The sequence below is a fragment of the Gambusia affinis genome, linkage group LG07 (assembly GCF_019740435.1).
Source record: "Gambusia affinis linkage group LG07, SWU_Gaff_1.0, whole genome shotgun sequence".
NCBI classification, from domain to species: domain Eukaryota; kingdom Metazoa; phylum Chordata; class Actinopteri; order Cyprinodontiformes; family Poeciliidae; genus Gambusia; species Gambusia affinis.
Window position 1 is genome coordinate 2,622,035 of NC_057874.1, and position 26,082 is coordinate 2,648,116.

The 26,082-nt window shown below is 39.6% G+C and overlaps 1 protein-coding gene across 2 annotated transcripts in view; it reads right to left on the reverse strand.

Moving 5' to 3' along the window:
- slc41a1 (solute carrier family 41 member 1) overlaps positions 1-25,973 on the reverse strand; it is a 35,064-nt gene extending 9,091 nt beyond the window's left edge. The window contains exons 1-6 of one of the 2 annotated variants that reach the window (XM_044122333.1): positions 25,702-25,973; positions 20,176-21,283; positions 12,415-12,522; positions 4,718-4,789; positions 2,846-2,990; positions 804-950 (exon numbers count right to left, since the gene is read on the reverse strand). In XM_044122333.1, coding sequence (XP_043978268.1) covers positions 804-950; positions 2,846-2,990; positions 4,718-4,789; positions 12,415-12,522; positions 20,176-20,661 — 958 coding nt within the window. In that variant the 5' untranslated portion in view covers positions 20,662-21,283; positions 25,702-25,973. Of the gene's footprint in view, positions 1-803; positions 951-2,845; positions 2,991-4,717; positions 4,790-12,414; positions 12,523-20,175; positions 21,284-24,251; positions 24,389-25,701 lie in introns of those variants that run through there. The other variant, XM_044122334.1, reaches the window with a different exon arrangement.
- Between the last annotated feature and the right edge of the window lie 109 nt (positions 25,974-26,082).

Sequence of the window (26,082 nt, forward strand, 5' to 3'; positions counted from 1 at the left end):
TCCCTGCTGTTTCATAACGTGTGCTGCTTTAAAAACCACAAAATACAAAACTGTTGCATTAATAAAGCCATAGTTTCGTCACTGTGGATCGACAATGCCAAGTAAGAAAGAAACACACATTTGATGGTGGATGTAAATGTCTGCTGCTCACACGGCCGACACTTTCTGCCACTCTACAGACTAAACAAAGGCTGAGCTATTTAGCCGAAATAACAAGAACTACTCACAGAGGAGTCAAATCGACTCTTTGAAAAATACAAATTCTTAACCACCTGATAAACATGGTGGTGGTAGCATCATGCAGGATTTTTTTGCATGGTGCTTCAGCTACTGCACCTGGAAAGTAGTTATGTCTGAAATCTGGCCGTAGTGATGGACTCAGACCTGAACACTCAGAGACACATAGAGACAGTTACAAAGTCAACCTTCTGTCACATAACAAGCATTCCCAGGATTAGAGGACTAATGTACCATCACTATAGAGAGAAATCGAGCTCAATGGGTGAAAATCCAGATGGAGTACCAAAGGGAAATGAAAAATAAGTGGAATTGCGTAGAAAGGCAATGATTAGGCTACAATAAAGCAAACTTAGACACATAATTCATATTATTGAAATCTTTTAAAGTTATAAAATCTTTCCAGCTTGGGACAGGAATATCTTTAATCATTAAAAAGTCAAAATTAATGAATCTCTCATCAGTGATGAGCGCTCTGACAGAGTTTCTGTCACAGAATGTTTACATGAACCAGGCACACTTTAACTGTGACATTATTTACAGGTATGGTGTGTAGCGCGTGTTACCTAGCTTCTTGTAGAGCCCTGTTGAGATGCCTGCCAGCAGGGACAAGGTAATCAGGTCTCCGAGACTAGCGGCGATGGGTGTGGCCACGTTGTCTGGGTTGATGCCGACTTTTCTTGACGCGATAATCACGCCGATCATGATAAGACCTGTGGAGTTTAGAGTTTGACCGAGTCAGAACCAGGAATACATCATTCCTTAACTCCCCAACCAACCAACCAATCAAAGGTTTGTGTCAAACAGACAATACAACTAATATACACAACCAATATACTCTAACAGATAATAAACGTGCTATCATTATAATCCTTGGTGGCAACGGTCGCAAAGAAGTGCTAGCAATAACTGTCTTAGAGTTTTTTTCCATCTCTGTAGAAGATACTTACATTTTATAGTAAGTATCTGTACTTTCTACTTCACTACATTTTTACAAAAACGTCGCGTTACTCGTTACATCCAGCTTGAACTTAAGGTCACAAGCTTGAGACGTTCTCCTCAAGGATTCTCTCCTACAGAGCAGAATTCTTCATGCTTCAACAAATCATCTGCCCTCTGGCAGTGGCCACTCAAAGAAATTCTGGGGGTGAAAGTATGACTTTAGAAAAATGAAGCAAGCATGACAAACTGAAGTTTTGGAGAGATTTGCTGCTTTTTTAAAACACTTCTCCAAAGTGAGATGTTTATAAATTGTGTGGAGATTGTATTTTTACTCTAGCAGTGACATTCAGGCCAACATGCCCATTTTGGCTCTTTGTACCAGAAGCTACATCAGGTGAGCATATTTTGATGGATTTCTCCAGATTAGTCTCACTTCATCCTGAGAATGTTTCTAATATCCTGTAATCTGAAAGAATGTTCTACAGTGTCAAAAGAAAGTTGTTGAAGAACCTTTTACCTTAACAATCAGAATGGTTTTGCTTTGAATTTTGATGTCGCTCACGTCAGTGTTACTACCATCTGCTGGGCAGCATGAGCTCTGCATTGTTTTGAAAGCAACACTATTGATATGAACATCCTACTTGGATGACTGAACTTCCTCAGAGGTTAGTTAGATTCATTACAATCGATGGCGGTTGTGAGCTCAAGGGGTGAAAGTTAAAATCAAAGATTTTTTTCTATGGGGCAGTTTTACATATTTTCCAAGCACATTATGTCATTTTATAGCACAATAGTAACTATGTTCCCTTCAGTTATTATAAAATGTTGTATATATCAAATATGTCTTCAAAGAAATTTGACTTCAGATTGAAGTTGGACCTCTGTCTCTTTCTCAAACTCCACCTTCAGGAAGTCATCACAACATGAGTCCTTTATTAACAATTTAACAACATTTTTACCAGTGTTTCACTGAGAAGTAGCTCCAATAATGACATCAGTAGATGAGTAGTTCCAGCAGGTGTTTGCTAATTGCTGCTGGCTAGTCTGAAGGAGCTGAGTGGGGGAGGGCTGCACTGTGAGGTGGAAGCTCTGAAGATTGGAAGCTGCAGCTCAGAGAAGGAGCTTCATTTTGAAGGCAAAGCTAAGTCCACCCAGTTGTTTTCCACAGCTGATTGGTTGCCAGGGGAGATTGAAGGATTTCTCAAACAAATGTAAAAGAATCAATGCAACACCCCGTGTATGTTTTTGATGGGGGAATAACTTTACAACTTGATGTAAAACTCATAAAAAGTGGATTTTACGTAACACTGCACGTTTAACAAAACATCAATTTAAGGGATCACAGATTAATTCACCTTTTTTATATTCCCCTCAGTAGACTGACTTGTTTTACAGCCTAAATTCAAACACATCAGAAGGGAATAAAGATCTAAAATGAGTTTCAGTGTCAGAAAGATCTACAATTTCACAAGACCACCATTCGAAGCATTTACCTTCGTCAGTGTTTTCCTGCACACTTAAGGTTTGAACAGAAGCTTCCCTGAGGAACTATAACTGTCTAATTCCCGTGGCGGGGACAGAAAGAGCGATAATAAACCTGACTGGTCTGACGACACAGCTTTCACACAGTGAACACAACGAGCAGGTTCCCGTGCGGCGAGCGTACCCAGGAGCAGCGATGCGATGAAGGCCGTGGCCATGCTGGAGGCACACAGCAGCACTGCATGGCCCAGCTTGAACTGTCCCTCTGGGAGCCAGCCAAAGATTACAGCAGCTATGGAAGCCAGGAACCCCACAACTGTGGCCTGGACCTGCACGCAAACACACACACATTAAAATGGCTCATGTAGATTTTATTTCAGCTAACATTTAAAGAGCAGATGCATGAGACTATCCCGTTTCAGTGGAGAAGCTTTCAATCAATCAACGTGAACCCAGCAGAGAGTTGAACCCATAAAGTACACTCACTGCACGTGTCGGTAGCCAAAACTATGCAATTAACACAACAATATGTGGACAAAAAAAAATATCTAGTTTTTTTTTAAATCAGCAGCTGTAAGTGAACCCAAGCCCCTGTTGGTCACCCTGTCAGGTTTCACCTCCTTGAAGCATGTTGAGGTTACGCTCTAAGGGTTCCAGGAAACACAACGGACATTTAAATATTACATAACCATAAGCTATATCATGTGGCAGCAGAGTGAAGAACACTTCACAGAAACCAAAACTAGAGACACAGGCCAGCCTCCAGAAGCAGATTTCTAGGATGTTACTGTGCTCTCTTTATCCTCCTCCTTTGTCTCCTCTATTCTTTTCTCCTTCTGTCCCTTTTAACTTTTCGTTCCATCTTAATCCCTTTCTCTTTTCCCCTTTCTTTTCCATCTTCATTGCACTTGAAATAAACCCAAAGCAATTTCTAAAAATCTCAAGTGAAGCATTAGAGGGAAAGCTGTAATGCTCCACTCAGGAAAGTAAATATGCTGAACAGGAGAAAAAAACAAAGAAAAAGAGGTTAGCCTAGAAAGAACTTACTTGGAAATATTATTAAGTTATGAGTTATATAAGATTATTATCTTGCAATAACACAGCTTCCTTTATTTGATAATGCTGCAATAATATATTTATTCAAGATAAAGTTTGTTTTCTGACTTTGATGTAACAAATGTTCCTCACTTTTTTTTTCCTCTAGTGCCACAACTGTCAACTGAACTTAGCCTTAACTTTAACATGTAAACATGCTTTGACCTTAAGCTCTGGTTGTACGGTTACAGGAGTTTCTCTACAGGACACTGAACCTTGGTCCCCGTCTGGAACTGAAACCTCTAACAGGTTTTCTTCCAGAAAAGATTCCCAGCATAATGATGATCGCCGTCATCCTATTTCACCATGGAGATGTTGTGATCATGATGAGAAACAGTGTGAAGTGCTTTGAAATATTTCCTCCACACATAACGGAATATATGTCTATACGTCTGGTAGCAAACTATAAACTTAATCCTCTAAGCTTTTTTTTCTCAGGCATGAGTTTTTTTCTTGCCACTTATACCTTCACAGAGCAGCTGTATTTAAGACGATATTGACAATATTTACTAGATAGGAAAAGTCTAACATCCACTGTTTACACAGGATTGTTTCAAATATCAGAGTAAAGAATGCTGACACACCACAGTTATTGAAAATTTTGTATTAATTCTCCTTTTACTCTTAAATTTGGAACTATTTTGTGTTGTGAAAGAAAAACATCCTATAAAATACATTTACAATTTCATGATTGTAAGTTGGTGATATGAGTACCTTTGGAAAGCAATGTAAGTCATCATGTCAATTTGAAAAAAAATAAATAAAAACTTTGTGTATGATAATGTCTATTATATGGAAATAGGTATTATACGGGCCATTTGCGTATAATGTCACTGGTTCTATTGGGAAATCAACAACCTGTGGTCAGACACCCCTGAACAGTCAGGTGGATGTAAGTAAACCCACTACTTAGAACATACGTCTTGTATCGTGAGGTTAAGCACATCGTTGCTACATTTACCTGGATGAGGGCCAAGTTCCCTATAATCATCTTCCACATGTCCTTGGCTGTGTCCATCTGACCAATATTAGCCTGAAAAGGAGAAAAACATAGAGCTTATTATCTTTTCCAGAAGGGATCTTTGGCAGTGTGAGTGTGTGTGTTTGTGTGTGTGTCTGTGTTGTTGGGTGGTTTACAGCTAAAACAAGCTATTGATCCCATGAGAACAATAAAGTGTCAGTAGTTATGACAAAGACTCTCTGATCTGATCCCCCATCCTGAGGCCGTCTCCACTTATCTCATCTCTTTTTTCAAACAAACACACACACTGATGGTCTCAAGAGTCAAGTGGCCGAGGCCACAGTGGGCCACTGTGTATTCAGAGAGCAATGATCCAAACGCCGTCCACAGTGAGAGGATACAAACAGACGGCCTGCTCTTCCATCCTGACCTCTCGCTTACAGATACACAGGAAGGGGAAGGGGGCGGGGGGCGATGGAGAGTTCTGGAACTATGAGAACTAGTTGTTAACACATCCACAACCTACACACACATTTCACTAAACATTACATTAAACACCAAAGAGGGAGTTTTATCTGGTAGAACATGACAAAGTAGAGAATCGGATGATTCTCCTGTCACAATAACAAATTTAGTTTGACGAAAGTCCCAGAAATTATCACAACAAACTTTAATAATGCTGTTTTACGATCATTTTCAACTGATATATAGATGATGACATAATAATTCAAGCATGCCCTCTACAAGACAAATTAACTAAGACAATAAATAAGATGAATGACAAAGTCTCTGTAAATAAAATTGTCCTTCAAAAAGGTCAAGAAACATTAATCATCAGAAAGGAGAGTTTTCATTCCATTCCAATTTCAAGTTTTTCATCCGATTAATTGATTAACTGCTTAGAGTGACAGGCTTACTTACTTATATTATCAATGACTGGAAGCAGTATTATAAATATTAATCAAGATTAGAATGCCTTTTCAACTTCAAAAATTTGTAACTAATAATGAAAGATAAATTGTCAAAAAACCAGTGGAAACATGCAGTAGACATGTGTAGCTAATTATGTAGCTATTATACTGTATCTGTCATGAAATGTGATGTGGTGAGGCAGACGCTTGAGACCCAGGTACAGAGTGAATGATGTATTTTAATGAAGAAAATATTCCAAAATGTCCAAAACCAAGGCAGGACTGCTGAGCGGAATCCAGGGCTCAACGCAGGTAGCAACAAGGCACACGAATGGACTGACACAGCAGACTGAGCAACATCAGACGCGGAACAACAGAGGAACCAACAAGGAACAAAGGACACAGGTAGGGTTAAATACACAGAGGGTAATCAAGGAAACGAGACACACCTGGGAAACAATCAAAGGGAGACAAAACAACATGGAGACTCAGAGACACAGAAACTCAAAATAAATACAGAAAAACACAGATTGTGACAATAACAAGGTAAGCTGTACCATTGTCTCCTTAGCAACAGTACACATTCAGCTGCTGACTCTGCATGTGACTTCATCAGTTCAGTTGTTGCTTAGCTACAGACAGTGTGTACGCTTAGTATGTTTCAGCAGTTTCTCAGCTGGTATACCAGAAAAAATAAAAAGTTGTTGGAAAGGGATATAAGCACACTGCAAAACATAAAATCTTACCAAGACTAGTTTCTAGTACACTTGGAAGAACACTAAACTAACTTAGTAGTAACTTTTTAGCAAGATATAAGAGCTATTGACAGCTGTTGCCATTGTATAACATGGGAAGAATGTTCTTGTTAATAGTTCTTTTTTTCATATTTTGAGAAGGGAATGGGAAAGCAGTGGGACTCTTTTGCAAGACCTCCTCTTGCCAAAGACGATCAGTACAAATGTCTTTGTTAGAAGTAGCAAAGCATTTATGCTACAACTAATTGTTGGAGTGACACCATTCTCACCAGAATTGTGATGTTCTTCTAAAAAATGAGAGAAAAAACCTTAAATCATGACCATTTGTTACTCAAACGAACAGCTAAGTGAGCGTAGGGAGGGGAGACAAGGAATTTTGGTGGAGTTTTCAAAAGTAACTTAAAGTCAGGATTAGAAACAACAAGGAGGCGACAGCAGAGCAATAAAAGAGATGGGAGATCAGGTGATGAAGAATGTTTCAAGTGCCTGGAACACATTCTCCAGGCAGTTCAAAAGGTTCAGGAACACACTCAGCATCTCCCTCTGCTGCCCCCCTGGCTAACAGACCTCCCATCTTCCACTGACCTGTAGTTTTCTCCTCATGTAGGTCTGTCGGACTCTTCACTGCCTGTTAAACCTTAAGCTGATCCACAAGAAGATGTGAGTGCTGTGGAAGACATCCTGCCTCGTCGCAGTAACATCATTTGGACAAATGCAGCGACGCTATGAGAATGCTCTTTAATGTCTCCAGTGTTTTTAACATCATTCAGCTGCTTTCCAGAAACTTCACAAGTCATAGGTGGAGACCTGGACTATTACCAGAATGTGAAACCTTAAAAGGATCGTCTAACTTAACTTTATTTTAACTTTTGCATTATTATAAAAAAGAAATAGAATATCTACAGTTTATTCTGAGGGGCTGTTTAGGACAAAAACTATGTTTTCTCTCACACACATGCATGCACAAGACTAAAGTTGTACATAGACACTATTAAAATATCACACACGCATACATACATACATATGTGTACTGTTTAAAGTAAACAGACATACTAGACTGAATGAGATATCAGAAATGTATGTGTGTGAACTAATACTAGACTGAATGAATGACAATACATGTATGTGAATGAGATACTTGCACTTTGTCTAAGAGGTGTCACGGAAGAGGCAGGGCATGATTTGAAGATCGCATCGGGGTAAAAAAAAAAACTGTTGTAGGGTATATCACTGTAAGAGGAGGTGGTATACAAAGCAAGTCACACTTTTTAAATTGGATTTGGAGAAAATAACAATCGCATCCTTCTTTTTCCTCATCAAAACCAGGCTCTACTTATGTTAGTCTGCTACATCAAATCCTCCCTAAAGAAACATTACCTCACCGTTTACTATTGTAAACTGAAATATTTGAAAAGACGTGAATACTTTTGCAAAGCATTGCATATGATGGGCTTTTCAACACTGAACCGTCCTATTCAACAGCACAACAAGCTCTTGGACACAAAAATCACAAGATCGTATGTCATAGTGGAGGTGTCGTCACGGTAGTTTCACACCAAAACAACCAAGAACGCCATCTACGTGAGTTTGTGTTGGATAAAGACGTGGACTGAGGTGCACAGCTGTCACTAACAGGCCACACACACTGCCTCAGGCACTAATAAGAAATTCCAGGTTGGACAGATAAAAGTGGAGGCTGTCTGGATGAGCATGAACTACGCGAACTATGCCACAGTCCACCCAAATCTATTGTCACAAGATCACAGAAGAGGACTTGGCTGAGTGTGTGGCAAAGGGGAAAAAACGGCATACAAGATTTTGAGCAGACCCATTTCACCAGAAACCCAGTGTGGTTTACATAGTGATGATGTGTTTTCTTGAAGACTTTAGATACTGGGACATGGACTATCTTTCACTGAAGAATGGCTCATTTCTGAAACACAAGCCAAAAGTCATGACTTACATTTCAGGCCTTGCTTCACAAAAGTATTCACACCTTATAAACTTCTCTCATATTCTTTTGTGTTAGAACCACAAACTTTATGTGACAGAACAACACAAAACACAACATCTTTGTGAAGTAGAGGTTTTTCGCAAGTAAATAGAATCCGTCTGTGTGGTTTAAATCCTGCTCTTCAACGAAGCCTCAGAGGTTTGCTAGAAAACATTAGTCACCATGAAGACCAAGGAACACAGAACATAGGACAGAATTATAACTCTGAGACATTTAAAACAGGTTAGTTTAGGAAAGAAGATTATGTTTCCCCTGACGAGATGCTGCCCTGGGCGGTTGCCCAAGGTGGCCATATCAGAAACAGCCACTTTTTAATCTAATTAAGAAACTGAGGCAAAACGTAAAAGCTGCTGTCTACAGAGGCTCTCCGTCCAATCTTATTGAGCTATTGTATTGAAAAAATATCAGCCAAATCATTTCGTCTGTGTATGTGTAAAGTTGGTTGAGACATAAGTGCTCACTATGTCTTTAAGTTTTATATGTAAAAATGTGAAAACAAGCATTCATATACCAGTGGCAGCCAGATGTGGATGGGAAAAAAAAATCTAAACATTATCTACAAACATTCTTAAAAAAACTGTATAATCAAAGTCTGTTTTCAATAATAGTGCATCTTAAATATAATCTGAATTATACAACATTCCCACCATCTGACTTTGAAGCTAAATAATCAATCATGTGTGGTTGGTAGGGAAAACAAACATTTGACCAATCAGCATCACTGACTTTAGTTTATTTGTGGCGCTTGGAGTTTCACCCTTTCCTTAGAAGATGCTGGAGATTTGTGGGTCGCTGTGGTGATAAAGTTGATGATGGTAACAACGGTAGTCGAGGGGAAGTTAGACTAAATTTATGTGTCTACATATCATGTACTGTTTTTGTGTTGGTCTGTAGAACACTTTGAGATCTGTGGCTGTAACGGGACAAAATGTCCAGAATGGTTACGAATTCCTGTATAAGGCACTGCATAGCAAAGCCTGACCTTGTAAAGTCTTCCATCTTTTCCTAGATGTTTTCAGGCCTTCACTACATTACATATATTTTTTTCTCAGAATGTATAATTCAAACAGGTGTTTATCTATTATGAAGCTTGTGTTCACCTGCTAGCCTTGCTGGCAAATACTTGTAGTAAAAGTTAGTTTTACTAAGTATTGATTAAGAAGAAGGAATACAAACACAAAGTCACTCAGTATTTTTTCATTGCAAAATGTTTTTGGAAAAACATGCATCTTTTTTCTCTCCTTTCTGCTGATTTATAACATAAAATCCTAAATGCAATATTTCAAAGTTTCTGTGGTGCTAATGTGACAATGTTTATGGATGTGAAAAGTCTTCACAGGCACTGTATTTCCTTTAAAATAATTAACATATCAAAAGAAAAAAAGAGATCAAAAGAGAATCAAATTAAAGGAACTAATAAAAGGAAATATGAACTCCAAGAGTCAGCCACTAATAGGGATTACATTATTTCCAGTAATAAGCACGTTATGAAACTTGCAGTGGTCTTAATCTGCTCATAATGAGAGGTGGCATGGAAAAAAGTGTGGTCCTGCTGGGCCCCAGCCAGCAAAGAGGGCCCAGTCAGGCTTCAGCATAACCCACAGACTGGCTGAGTTTGGTGATATATTCATGAAATTCTGCAGCAATTGTTAGCATGCTGGTAAAACCAGAACTAAGTATGCCAGTATGCCTTCTTAGTTCTGCACTTTTAAAATTTACCGGAACTTTTCCTGGTGTTACGTCAGTCTGCATTTCCCCATCAATATGTGTTTCTGCTACTGCTCTGCACCACCCAGACAGCAAAAAATGTTCATGCTCATTGCAAGCTCACTACTGTCAAGGTAGTGTTCTTCACATGAATCACTATATATGTACAATTTTTTCAGATAAATGGTAAGATAATGTTGCTAAAGTGGCATGGGTTTGTTGAGGCCAGGCCAAATGAGAAGAAATATGTTTCGCAGTAGGAAACCATAACGTTGGTAAACTTAACAAATTCTTAAGTCTTAGGGTGTTTTCACACCTGAAGGTCCGGAAGATTCAGTTCAGCTAGAGACCAAATTTGTAGCATTTGCTACATTTTCACTTGCTGCGGTTCACAAATCAAGTCAAATCATTTAGAGCTGGGCTTCTTCTGTTTGTTACTTTTAGTTTCTGTACAATAAAGCTGTCTCTCTATTGCTCGATAGACAGGTCAATATAAAAATATGAATCATGTTTTTGTCCCATATTTGTATGACATTAAATGGAGTAAAATACTGAAAAAAACTGAATTAAATCACAACCCAAATATTCCACTTAAGCCTCCAATTGAACAATAATTAGGTCAATTCTGTTGAGTGAAAAATTAAATCAGATCAAGACGATCCCCAATCGTACGTCTGACTCATCCTTTTTCCATTGCAATGCTGTTTTAATACGGTCATTTGACTTAAGACACAGATGCGGCCACATGTGATTATATATGTTAACAACAGAACACAATGTGCTCACAGTGCTAATCAGCTTCATCGCCTCTTTCCCTCCAGGCAGTGATAAGAAGGTAGGGATTGGTGTACATGCATACAGCAATACTCATATATGACACAGCTGCTATTGGTTAGCCATGCTAAAAGCGTGTTGCTAAAAGCAAGTTCAGTGATTTCCAAAAAAGAACCATTAACTTTAGCCTCCTCTATCCATTCTTTTTTTCTGTACCCACTTCCCAGTCCTGTTTGGGCTCAATTGGGCTAATTCTGTCTCCAGATTCACCAGTACACTGCACGACCAACATAGAGTCAGCTGTGGGTTTCTGGATTGTGGGAGGAATCAGATAAAACCCACTCACCGTCAGTGAAAACATAAAAACTCCACCCAACAAAGGCCATGGCTGAGATCTGACCATAGAACCTTCTGTCAAGTGAAGGCACTTAAAACAGTGGCATGTTGTTGTCTATCATGCAATACTGCTTGTTTTCCTTTAGAGAGTCCTCACAAAAAAAAGAAAGAAATATGATTGACTTGGTACTAATTAAGATATCCAGTGGTGTTGCTTTGAATACCACCACTTATTGTCGTGCAATGACAATAAGTGGAAACAGCTAAAATGTTCCTAGCTGTTTCTAGATAATCTACTATTATGACAACAACTCCTGCTAATACTTAGCTACATTTGATAATAATCTTTTTTTATAAAAAAAAAAGTCTCTGATAAAGAGACTTTAAACTCTTTACCAGAACTTCTCTAAAATATGAACTACAACAACATATAGCTGAATTTAAAACTAGTTATCTTTGCTGTTCATAACCTCTTAATGTAACCAGTTCACCAGATCTGAACTGAACAATGTTCAGTGTTGTCCAGAGCAACACCAGCAAGGCAAACTGTAGAAGTCAAATATGAGAAATCTGATTAAGTTTTTTAGCTTGATTCCTACTTTTGAATCTGTTTCACTGGTTCAGGTTAAGTTAAAGAATTTTCACAAATGTGAGTAACCGTTATTTGACCCCCACCCCCAACTTAGCTCAGTCTTGCATAGAAACACGATGCAGCACAAGGTCACAGACCATGAGGTAAAGAATGCAGTTCAGAAAATCTACTTTCCAACAAAGAGGCCACTGACCCAGGAACAGTCAACTTTAATGGTTCTAAAAATGAGAAGATGGGTAACTTCAGGAGAGAAATGTGTGGCTTTGGGTCAGCAAATCCAAATATCTGGAGACCCAAATCATTTGAGCAATGATAGGCAGCAGGTTTTGGTTTTGTAGGTTAGCTTTAAGCAGTGTTGCTCAATTCCGGTCCTCACGCCCCCCTGCCCTGCATGTTTTAGGTGTTTCCCTTCTGCCACACACCTGGATTGGATATGTGGGTGATTAACAGGTTTCTGCAGCACTTGATGGTGATGCAATGATTAGAATCAGCTGCTCTGGAATAGAGGTACATCTAAAACATGCAGAGCAGGGGGGCCTGAGGACTGGAATTGAGAAGCACTGGCTTTAAGTAACATGTAGTGGAATAAAATATGCTTAGGTTCTTACCGCTGTTGAAAGCCTGGAGGCCAGCGTCATCTCTAAGTTCCCTTTTAGCCCCAACAATGCAGGAACAAGGATGAAGACTTCTGACACCTTTGTGAACACCGTCCAGTGCTGCAAAGACCACAGATATGTACATTTGTTATGACCATTCTGGTTTAAAAGATTCTATTCTTTAAAACAGATTAAATTGATTCAGTTAAACAAAACATCTGATGGGGCATATAGTGACTTGAAAAACTGATGTGAGACCTTTATGTTTGCACAAAGTTTTTTTGCAATGAACCTAACAACTTGATTACAACTTTATCCAACTGTTAAACCATACATTATATTGTCAGCACCAATCAACATTCACCGACCTCAGCACAAAGAATGCAGGCAGTGTGGCCTTTTTATCTTCATAATATATCCTGTTGCCATGTATTTCCTAGGAAAGCGAATGCACATGAACCCACCCATGCACATTATACCAACAAAATAAACATGATTCTTCAGATGAGGCCAACCATTTTCAGGGCTTCATAGGCAGACAGGGCTTAGCATAGGAATCCTACTGGGCTGTCAATATGTAGCTCAATATGCAATGAAATGTACAGTGATGTACTCTGTATTTTGGCACCTTTTCATCAGAACTAGCATTGACTTCTTTGGCAGCTAAAGTCGCTCAGCTAATAGCTACTTTACTAAATGGTAAATGGACTGAACTTATATAGCGCTTTTCCAGTCATTATGATCAAAGCTTTACACTAGAGTCACATTCACCCAGTCACACTCACAAACACACACACATTTACACACCGATATGCAGATCGGTAGGCAATTAGGTTAAGTGCCTTGCCCAGAGGCATATCGACAAGTGGCAGAAGAAAGTGGAATCAAACCTACAATCTTCCGATTGCAAGACGACTACTCTACCATAGAGCTACAGTCACCCCACATAGGCCTACTTGTGAATCAGACAGTGGCAGCCATAACCATTATACAGCTTTAGCAGTATTCTTTCACTGACTGGATGCTGATGCAACAAGAGGGTCCTGGGTTTGAATCCCAGCCTTGGTACTTTTGTGGGTCCTCTCCAGTTATTCCAACTTCCTCCTACAGTCTAAAACATGTCTGTCAGGTTAACTGGTCTATCTTTAGGTATGAGTGTGTGCGTGCAAACATGTATACCCTGTCTTTTGTCTGTGTGGCTCTGTGATGAAGTGGTGACCAGTCCATGGTGGTGAAAGTGGAAGTGGCGAACAGACTGTGAAGTTATTATCAAATAAGGATGTAAAGCCTGTGATGTCTTCAGCTCTTGGTTTAACTTTCTGCATAACTGTCGTCAATGCGAAGCTCGACGTCATTGACACCAAATATTGCCTTGACGTTAACAAAGACTCAGCGGGACAGATCATTCGGAAAATGATGGACAGGGCGAGCCTGACTAAAACTCCCTGGATGTCAGGCGATACCTGGGACTTATTATGTGGCTCTTCTTATTTTCAAGCTCAAATGAGCAACTTCACAATTGAGCAATTCAAAAACAAGCCCTAACACACTGATTTAAATTTGCAAGCAACTTTCACGAAAAACAAGCCCAAACCACTTATAAAAATCATACATGTTGACGGAAACTTAAAATAGTTCCTGTTTTTCCAGCAACAAAATGTGTATCTCTCCATTGTTTACATTTCTGTCGCTGCTGATGCTGTCGCATAGAAACGGTAATCACACCCCGAGATGCACAGAGGGAATCAAATTAAATTACAAAAGAAAATAGTAACGTGCATTAATGCAGTGATTGGGATAAGCAACTTTAATCTGATTACTGGATTTGAAATAGTAATGCGTTATATTACTCATTACTGAAAAAAGTGGTCCGATGAGAATAGATGTCAGTAACGTGTTACTGATATCACTCCACAGGCATTGTATAAACTCCCTTACATACTCCAAACCTTAGAATGAATTCCTATTTGTCTGTATACATTACTCCAACCGGATCCTATAGATGAGAAAAAAAAGCTACAGACTTGGCCAGCTAAGTATTAAAGACAGCTAAGTTGTATTAGATTGTGAGGATCATAAATTTTGTCAAGCATGTGTCAGGAAACGTGACTCGATCTACTGGCTGGCCTTTTAATGAAGCCTCTAGCTGATATTACTGGGCCTGATTCTTGATGACCTCCTGCCTGGCTGCAGACCAGTCCTTCAGAGCTGGGTTGCCTATAACTCCCTGGGCCTGTCACAGTTGTGTCGTGCTGTTGCCTCTATTAAGGCTTGATGCAGTGAAAGCAGGTTTGTGGTCTATTCTGGCCAGAAGGCTGATGCTGATGCCATCGATCTACAGGCAGTAAAAGTGCTTATCTTTGAGGCCAGTCCCATGGGCCTCCTGCACTTACACTCAAGTTTGCTCTGAGCTCAATCAATATTCTGTAAGGCTAAAACAGAACAGAAGAGGAAAGGAAAGTCAGACGTCGAGAAGACTTCCTTCTCAGAAAGCAAAGTACAGTTGCTCTGCACTTCCTGGGAGTTGTTTCCAGCAGATGCACATGGCTGGTACGTGGTGTCGTCAATGTGTCTGCGTGTGCAGTAGGTGTGGCACCAGATCCTCGGCGTGGTTCAAACCCTTTCGGAGCTGTCGCCGGGCCGAGCTGAGCCCCTTTCCAACAGCCAGCCCCTGACTTTGGCTCACTGCCCCCTGCAGACCCAGCAGCCTAGAAGCACTTCTCTCATCTTTCACAGCCGCATGCTCTCAAGCGCTCTCTCAATCTACTTCTGTCTACTTCCCCTATCTTCCACTTTGACTCCCCCAGTGTGATATATGTTGTTGTCTTCCCAGAACATTGGCTCTAAGCCAAACAAGCTCCCCCTCCCTCAGTTCTAGGAACTCCACTGGACAGACCCAGTACCTCTGTGTACAGACTTATAGGAGCACTGGTATGCAACCCCCACGAGGATCTGGTTACCCAGTTGAGTAACATGGCTCCACTTTATTTGTGACCCCTGCACTGTACTGAAAGAAGCCAGACCTGCAATGTGTGCAATTGGTGTGCAATGTGACAATGTCACCGCATCTCCATCGGCGTCACAGAAAATAACCCGCATGGCGTCTGTGTCGTTTTCCTGTTCCCTGAATTAACGATGGAGCCAAAGTAAACCCTTATGGACAAATATACTCTGCCTTGCAGAATTGTGCCAAACACTAAACCTTCTTCACATTTTGTCATAATATGTCTCCTTTAAATGATCTGCAATGATATCGTATTTTATTTGGATTTGTTTGGACAGAGTAGCGCTCGATTATTAAGTGGAACAAGAATGATTAACGTTTTAGTTTTCAAAAATGTTTCACAAATCAAAGTCATAAGTAAAGGATAATCTTCTTCAGAAGTCTTTTGAGTCCATCAATCAGGGGTGAGCAACATGAACTTAAAGTTTTGTCACAATATTTTGGGGTAATATTGTGATAATGATAAAAGTGATGATATTACATTTTTAATAGGCAACTGTATGATTGTGACTTTGCGTAAACACAAATAACGCTCTTGAAATGTTCAAATATTTTTCAAGTATTTTCAAATTTATTGGTGTTTATTGATAACTTCAATGAACAAACGGTGGAGAAAATATTAAAAGTATTAATCCTTACATGTTTGACGGGTTTTAAACATTATTAATTGGAAAATATTGTGATAAAGAAAAATGTAAATTCATGATAACAAATTTATCACGATAAATTATAAACAACATGATAAAAGCCCACCCCTATCATATAGGAATCAAAATGAAAATTCTGTATTGTGAGCTTAGTTTATTTTGTAAAGATTTTGTGTAAATTTCTATATAATCTTGGGATGTAAAAAACAGGCACAAACATGGAAAATATACAAATGCACTTTTGAGGATGGTACTCGCAAAAATCACGCTGCTTTTTTCTTTTCATTTGACTTTGTTTGGCCTAGCTTATCAAATTCCAAATAAAAAATTTTTAAATCTGTAATTGTAACAATGAAATGTGAAAAGGTGCATAAAAACACTATGTTAAGTCTGAAGGTCAAAGGTATGTAACTGTGATCAGGTGCAAAACAACGGCATCACACATGGACAATTATTTTTGACAAAGAACAACTGTAAAGCTTGTGAAAAAAAGTGAGATGAGAAAATATGAGAGCAATTATTGGAGTGGCAATATTTGCAAATGCAGGTATAGCAGACCCCTTGTCTTGTACAAAACCACCAAAGTGAGCTTTAAACTGTTCCACAAGATTAAAGCTTCACATTTGAAATGTCTGCATCACAGATGTAAAGAAATTTGATGTGATCTGTTCAATCTACCAAATAGAAAATAGGCAACACATCGGTTTCCAAGGATTCATAGGATCCCTTAACAGAGAAAAAGATTGGCCTGAATTTGGGACATCAGACTAATCCTGGTTCTTTAGCTCAGTTTTGTCAGACCTCTATCAGGAATCTTGGTTTTACTTTTGATAGCTGTTTAAAGCTAGATAAATAAGTTAGCTCTGTCGTTAAATCAAGTTTTTTATCACCTGCGGATTTTAGCAAAAGTTAAATCTTATATTTGTTTTTAGGACTTTGAAGGGCTTATCATTGCATCTCGTTTGGATTATTGCAATTCATTATATAGAGGCATGGGTAAATCACAGATGCAGCGACTTCAAATGATCCAGAACGCAGCAGCACGGCTTCTTACAGGAACCAGGAAGAATGACCATATAAGGCCTATACTGGCCTTTTTACACTGGCTGCCTGTCTTTTATCGAATAGATTTTAAGATTCTTTTTTTAACTTATAAAATTTTAAATAGGTTAGCTCCCCCTTATCTTCAGGACCTTTTAAATTTTCATTTCGTGTCCAGAACCCTCCGATCAAATAATCAGCTATTACTGACAGATCCTCGGACCCAACTTAAGAGGAAAGGAGATCAAGCTTTTTCTGTTTTTTGTTCCTATTCTATGGATCAATTTACCTTTCCAAATTAAATCTGCCCACAGCTTGGATCATTTTAAATCGCTTCTAAAAACTCATTTTTATTCTTTGGCACTTATTTGAAGTAGTGTTTTGATACTCAGTTTTTATCAATCTGTGTTATTGTCACTCTTGTACAGCACTTTGGGGCAGTTCTACACCTGTTTTTAAAGTGCTATATAAGTACATTTGACATTGACAATCCTTCCAGTCTCAGTGACTCAAATCCTAAACAAGAAGCGGTCATAGATATCAGCGAGATTTCATGGCCAAGAGCTCAGGTAATGTTAATAACACCAACTGTCAGGCCAATCTGAACTACCCAGTCAGGATCAAGCACCGTTTGAATAACCAGACAGGTTCACACAACTGCATCATCCTCCTTTCAGTTTCTATAAACAACCCTGAGGCCAGATGGTGGTCAGATGGTTTTCTATGGAAGAATTAAACCCACATTCTGGTTTCCTGTTGACTGCCGAGTGAAAACCAGATAAGTGGATGTGGTTGGACCAAAATAATGGGAAGCAAAGGGCCGGCCAGCGTCCTACGCAAAGTAGGATTTCATGTTTGCTGGTGCTTTTATTTTTAGATGTTTGTTTTTGAGGATTTACTGGTCTTGGTGTTTATATGGCTACAAAACCAAACGCCACACTTCACAGCCAAAGACAGACGACTAGACAGATGACCACGACAATATGTCGGACCTTTTGGTTCAGCCTTGTTCTTTTGTTTTTGTTTTCTTTATTTTTTCACACCAATAATTGTGACTGAAATGTATTAATTTAACCATGCCAACCGAGTATCCACAGGAAAGCTACCGTTAGCTGACTTTTGCCCAACTGAACCGGTCGACTCTGGAGTCAGAAGTTTGTAGCCCAGACACAAAGAAACAGACAGTTTTAGGTCATGTCGCTGCCAGGCCACTGAACAAAACTATGCAGAAGTCTCCTCTTCTATACCAGAGAGGGTTGTTCTTTTGGGGCCAACCTTCAGTGGGAATGAGGCCAGAGGTACTCTGGATGGTCATAGCAACCAAAGTCACATATAAAAGAAGTCTGACAGACAAAAAAAACTACATACTCATCTGTGTATCAAAGCTTAAATCTCTATACTCTGTCAATGAAAATGAATGAACGTGACATTTCTGTGGCTCTGGAGTGTTTAAGTTCACTATAATTCCTAAGAAGTGCTGTCTGACCAAACCGGTGAGACAGAGACTTAGAGATTGACATTCACCCTCCACCAAGGGCAGGCAGGATTAGCTGAGTTAGCGATTCATAGTGTCTTGAGGAAGGAATTAGGCAGTGAGGCGATCTGCTGCTAGATGCTCAGGAGAACTCACTGGGATGGTTGTTTTAGTTGTTTTCACCCTCACTAGAAAACTCCGAACAAACAATAGTTGCAGGACTGCCTGCAGGCAAAAGTGTGACAAAGTAGTCAAAAACGACACAACATTCTTTGTGAGTTCTTTCTGAAATTCCAACAGCATGGTGCCTATGCTGAAGCAGCATGAAAACTTTTTTTTTGCACTCAAATCTCCGCATTCCTGGTTAAGTGAGTATACCTCACCACACGATAATGGAGGCCCTGACACCCACACTGTACTTTGCTTTCCCTCAGATTCTAGCTTTGTTGGACTGTGCTGCCATTTCAGGTGCTCAAAGAGAGTAAACTTTATTGCCCTGTCCCCTCCATCCCCCCCCCCCTCCTCTTTGTGCTAAGTCTCTGAGGGTCCACCATGTTGCCATCAGTATGCGTGTACACAATGTACTGGTCTCCTGGCATGCTGACACCTCCAGCTTTTCTGCATTACAAGCTAACTTTTTACAAAAAAAAAAGACCTGTCACAATGACTTTGACCTGTGCAGGAAAATTGAAACATATCAAACAGAAAGAGCCCAAGTAATGCTTGAATCACACTTTTTCATGGACATGTCCGGTTAAAAAAATATGTTTTTTGAGAGACACTGATTGGATCTAGCTCCAACTGCCTACCACACCTTCCCAGCACATCTAACTGCAAACTAAAGATTGTGTGATGGGTCATTAAAACATTTTGTTTACCAGCATGGTCAAGACTACATGGGTGTAAAGCAGAAAAGGGTTATGTAAATATGCAAGCCTCTCCTAAAGAGGGCCATTAGATAAACTAGCAAGCGCAATGACTGATGTATGCCTCAATAAGCCAGGTGATTATAATGTTCCACTGACAATGACTTCTCATTGTGTGTCTAGGTTTGTATTGTCTGCTTTAAAAATACAATGGTTACAAAAGATGTCCATCAACTGCACCTTGGCTGTATGCAAGGGTAGTTGCATCAAGTCTAACTTGATATAGTTATAATGTAAAAATAGATTTTCTATCATCTTCTATAATCCAGTTATCAGATTAAACTATTTTAATCAATCTACTTCCAAGCTTAAATTTCCATCCATTTTGTATGCCCTCTTATACTTATTGGGTTACAGCTCCTGTTGTCTATTTCCAATAGGAAGTAGATGATAGACGCAGTATATCCTGGGCTAGCCACTAGTAAAACACTTGACAACACACCAAAACACACTACAGATAAACACACACTCTCACACTTAAGGACCATTCAAGTACTGGCAGCTTGGAGTGGTCAATTAACCAAACATACATGATCTGGAGTGGTAGTAAAAAGCTACAGTATCTGGAAAGAGACCGCATACAAGGAGAACACAATCTGGTCTTTTACCTACTGCAAAAACAAATTCTAATTCATTTAAGGGTGATAACATCTTTGATTATAGTGTGGCAGTGTAACTTACTTGAACAATGTCTAGCAACATTCCTGCTGCCACCGTTCCGAAGCCAGCCAGCAGAAAGGGAAAAACCACTTGAAGACCGATGGAAATGGAGGTCTCCTTGAGTGGCGCTGGTGGCTCAGGGCTCTGATTGATGCTGTTGTCGTCGCTCTCGTTGCTCTGGCTTGCGTTCTCCAGGAGAGCATCCTCCTCTCGTTGACCTTTGGCGTTGGCCCGGCAGTCTAATGCCACCACGATCTCTGACCTCTCCTCGTTTTCCCCAGTCTCACCGATCCTTTCCGTGAAAGACGTGACCTCAGTGAGCTCAAACTCGCCTCCAGTTTGTGGGCTTATCTCTTCTGGGCCTCTGGTGAGGATCAGCGGGTGGACAGAGCAGTTAGAATTGAGGAAGGTTGGGGTCAGGGGACCTCCCTCCTTCTTCATCTCAATGTCCCCCGAGGACATCTCGATGTCAGGGAGTTTATCTTGTTCTTTTGACCAAAGTACCATGCGGAGGCCTTAGACAGACAGTGCACTCAGTAAGAAAATGTTAGCGTGTCTTAGGCCAATATTTGGGGGAAAGTCAGACTGGAACTTATTGCTTGATCTGGTTTTGCACCTGATCTGTCAAGTTGATTTATCCCATTAAATAGGCTAACAAGGACTATGGGTGGTTACTAAAGATTTTGAGAAAATCGATCTATTGGTAAAGATGTCCAGCAAGGCACATGCAGCCGTGCTTCTGCAGAGCCTGTGTTCCTGTCGGTGCTTCGGAAGCAGAACCAGTATGTTCTCCATTCACTGCAAGGTGCTAGGGGTGGGCCGGCAAAAGAAAAGGCATCATGGTTCAAAACAAAAGAGAAAAGAAAACAGTAGACTCGAAGATTCACTGCTTAACCCCCCACCAGTCTATTGTAAACAGCCTTTTAAAGTCCAGAACAAGCTGAAGAAACACTGAAGAAGCCTGATTTCTGCAGTGTAGGATTCTGCTCGGAGCACCAGCCTGGAAATTTCTCCTTTTACGCCACGTGATAGCTGGAAGCCTTTCAAAGAGGATATTTTAAGATCTTCTGAACAAGAATCAAATTACCAGCTGCGGAAAAGCACCTCCCAAACCAGAGTTGCCAGTCACCTGTGGGAAAGAACATATCCATCAATTATTTAGTTCTCAAAGAAACATTGTTGCTATTTCAGATTTCTTTTTCAAAGTCATGAGCCAACCGACCAATCCTAATCTCTTACAATAATTGCGCTGAGTTGCATAATGGAGTCCGATTGAAACACTAACGTAATTATAAGAATAGAAACAAAAGTGACAAGGTTGCAGCAAGTTCAAGCAATTGCTTTGATGGAAGCGTTGTGTATGATATGGAATTTCTGGTAGTTCAGGATTTGATCTCTGATATTCTGGGATTGTTCAGTTGAGGTTATACCAGTTTCATCCAGTGCCAGATTTCAAAAATGTTGCTAAAAATACATAACCAGTGGCGGAGGGGATGCAGTTGACCATAATATCGACATGGCATTTGAAGACCATACCTCTTATTGAAACCTCCCCTTTGAGGGTTGACAACAGCCAAGTGTGTCTAAAGGGTTTAAACCTCCAAGAATATTCATGCTGGGTTAGAACATGCTGGATTAGTTATTTTAACCTGCTGGGGCAGAAGAGGGTCACTTTAAACCAAATGCTGAGTCAAAACTTTCGGCCACGTATGTTGAGGCCGCTATTTTCAATTTTACAATGACCCAATCAAACTTCATTGAGCCTTTTCCACTGATGAAACAGGAAGTGAAATGATCAAGTAATGCTGTACAGTAATACTAATGGCAGGAAGTGGTGCTAGTGACTTTGATTCACTTTATGGAATGGTTAGCAAGAAGTGCAATTAGCAATCAGCAGATAAATCAAATACAGGTACTAGTAATGTTTCAAATTGCCATGTACATCCTGATCAAATTTCTAATTATGCTTTACATTAATTACAAATTAGCTTGTTTAGTAATTTATTAATCTTATTGCGCAACAAACATGAAGTAATTTATTTAAAATACATTCAATGCCATTAGCATAGACCGTATGTAAGCCAAGGCGTCATAGGCACTTCATTAACCATGCTACACACAATGAAAATAATAAATAAAAAGAATTGGTCGTTTGTAGTTCAGCCGAATTGTTAAGGACCCTTAAAACATTATCCAAAAATAATTAGTAGTCCTATTTCAGAATCATAATTAGTTTTAAACACAAATTTATGCAAAATAACTCCACAATGGAGTTCTGTTCAATGAACATGGAAGCAAAATAATTAACAAAACAAGACAAAACCCAGCATTAAAATTAACAGCTTTCAACAAAAATCATCCAAACAACCTGAATGTTGGTAACTACATATCATGTTTCATATCCCAGTTTTGGGACAGACTTCTAACAACGCCACTGGTGTCTGGATGAATGGATGGATTGCATATAATTGGCTTGTTGAAGTTGGCTAAATGTTTGCAGTTACTTTTTTTGGTTTATGTTTTTGTTCTCATGTGGCATCCCCCTTCTCCAGAACAACTGTGGTGCCTCCCAGGGGGGACTCGCCCCACACTTTGAAAAACCCTGCTCTACACTCTAAAACCTGCTGGGTTAAAACAATTTCACTCTTTTAAAAGTTTATTTTTAAGAGATTGTTAAAGTGACTTATGTCTAGCTGACAAAGATTAAAAAGCACATAACCTAAACTAAACTCTAATTTGGTTTAACAAATTTTTTTTAGTTTGCATTGATCTTAATCATATGAAAAAAAATCACTCCTTTTTTATCCCCAAAACAATTATGTTGTTAGAGCTGTTTATACGTTCAAAAATATAAAACAAAAGTAAAATACAATACAGCAGAAAAACCAACCTATTAAGAATGAGTGTTAATAAAATCCAAAGAAAAAGCAAGATGCTCCAATAAGACTAAGCTCAAAACAGCATAAAATCCAATAAATATTTGATCAGAATTCGAATCAGCATTATGATCCAAACATATAGGGTTTGAGATATGTGATGGCCTGAAAGTTGGTCGTTTTTTTCAGTTTAAACTGAAAAGCTGTTAGCTTCTCGCTGTAGCTTTTCTGAGCTGGACATAGGTAGCTTCTACTAACTACATAAAAAGCTAACATGAATATAACCTTATTTAGAGGTAAATGTTTGGGGTTTTATTTTGCGTTTGCCGATTTGCTCCCTTGGGGGGTGTCAAGCTCTCCTACACTTTGAAAACCCCCAGAGTAGAGAGAACTTCAATGAGGAACATTTTGTGAACTTGTTTAAAATTGCTAACTTTTTACTGTGAATTTATCCAGGAGAAATTGCTTTAAAACTGTCCAGAATTTGATAATAATATGACAATTTTGTCATCCGTATTGTTTGTAGAGCATTTTAGCTAAAAAAGACAACAAAAAACCAAAATGCTAAATATACTGACTTATACAACTCTTTTCTAATACCAATACAGTTTGATACTGAAGTTATCAATAAATTTACGGCACAAGATTTGAGAAGATTCCTCGGATCTGACATGTTCAGAGCTAAACTGAACATTCACCTAGATCGCTTTATGTGCCAATCATTCAATCAATACACAAATAATAGCTTATATCAGAAATGTCTGTCTGAAGACCTGCACTGCTCTCTGACTTAGAACAGCCTTTCTCCGGCTGCATGTTGCGACATTCGCGCACAGCCTGTTGGCTTTCCGCGCTGAAGCAATCCTCTGCTTAGTAGTCAGGACCAACGCTGCCCGAACCCAACATGGCAAAGGCGTAAATTAGTGCTCTCCTGGTCAAGGGCTGAATAGCCGAGCCCTCCTGTTCTGTTCTAACTGCTCGTTTTTACCGGGGTAGAGGGGCTTTCTGTTGTGATGCCCGGCTTCAGTGTCACCGCCGCTATAACCGGCAGGGTCCAAAACTCACGGCATTATCGTCACAAAACACTCAATAATTTCTTTATAATTAAGGTGCATGCCGATTTTATTTGTATTTGCCAAACGGCACACAATGTTCACCAAATTAAACTTTCTGTGCTCTACAGTCCGTTGAATGAAATGTGATCTCAAGAAAGAAATTTACCTTAAAACTATCAGCGATCCGGAAAGGAAGAAGCGGGGAAGCGAAGATCAGAGTGCGCACAAAGCCTCCGGGCGGCCGCCTGAACGTCTTGCGCTATGCGCACGCCTTATGTACGGCACCGGCTCCGCACAGCTGTCTTAATGCTTGGTGGTGGCTAATAGTTAAACCATCCCTCCCTCCCTTGTGGCGGAGGTTGCGCCCCCGTCCCATTGCGCCCGTCCAGTCAGTGCACTTCCCCCCACCCCCGCCTTTAACCTCCCCACCTTCCAAGCGCCGCTCGCCCGCGGAAGCATGCATGCGCCTCCGTAATACTTCAGGAAGGGGGTGCCAAGAGGCCACAGCACGGGCCTCTGCAGTGTGGGACATGCCGGGGCTCCATTGGTCTGGTCGCGGCTGCGCGCATCAGGCTGCGCAGTCCCAACGCTAGTGGAAACTCCGCGATGGCAGCCGACTAATTTACAACCAGCCGCTCAAACCCAGGTTTTATTTTAACAATAGGCCCACATTCACTAAATGAATGGGCACTCACGCAGATTCGGAACATTCTAACCGAGACCGGGCGGCCTTTAGTCACTAATCCACAAACCTGGGACATAAATTAGACTCAAGAGGGTTTGACCTGCCTGACACCGGGCTAAAAATAGATCCGTTTCTTTCTTTTTTTTTTTCTTTTTGCGACTTAGTGGTTTTGATAATCGTTTGAATAGATCAAGTTAGAACGTCAATTGATTAAATAAACAAAAAGCAATGTAAAAACAGTAGGTACCAAAGAAACAAGTCCAATAACAAGATTAGTCAATTTCCAACATGGGAGAGAGAAAAGCCAAACAAGAAGTCATAATTTTGATATATAAAAGCATAATGATGAAATACAAAGTCATAATTTTGACATTCATAGTAATAATTTTGACTTTATAAGTGACAATTATAAGACTAAGTCATAATTATGATATTCAGTATAATTTCGACTTTCAGTAAAAGTAATAGTTATGAGATAAAAAGTCATAATTTTGACTTTATATGTGACGTGATAATTATAAGATAGAAAGTCACAATTAAAAGATTCAGCACAATTTAGACTTTCAGTCATAATTATGAGATCGTCATTTTTTTCAGATATAGTCACAATTATGAGACAGTCATAATTTTGACTTTTTAAGTGATAATTCCGAGAAACAAAGTAAATTTTCTGACTAAAAATGTAATTTTTAGAATAATTCCGAGATAGAAAGTTATAAGTATGAAAGTCATAATCATAACGATGAGATTCAAATTCACATTTAGTTATAATTTTGATTTTTTTTTTTACGTGATAATTATGATAGAAAGTCATGAAATGAGAAGTGGCCGACAGCAAAACAGCGGGCATGGTCAAACTCGCTTACAACAATATTCTCCTATCCTGGGTGAGCATAAGTAATATCTTATGTCATGTCTTTATGGGTCATACCTGACAATACTCCGCCATCGCCTCAGTTCGCCTTCTTCGATGGCTCAGGTTAGTTTTGTGTCGTCACGGAAAAGCCTGCAGACTGGCGTAATCAAATCGCAATGTAAAATATTTGCCTTACATCATGATATGAAGAACGTTTCGTTGTAAAGCGCCTTTAAAACGAAACTTTAGCTCGTTTTAGAGCTTCTTTAAAGCGAAACTTTCTTTCGTTTCGAAGTGGTTAGAATGCTTGTCGGGCACGTGATGGTGCTTCGAGCAGCCGTTGGTATCGTAGCAACGCTAGCTAGCTAACCATCATGATCCGTGACCTGCTTAGATAACGTCAGAGTTTCAATACAGCTGCTTGCTAGACTTCTGTCGTCTCCTCGTTCCAATCTG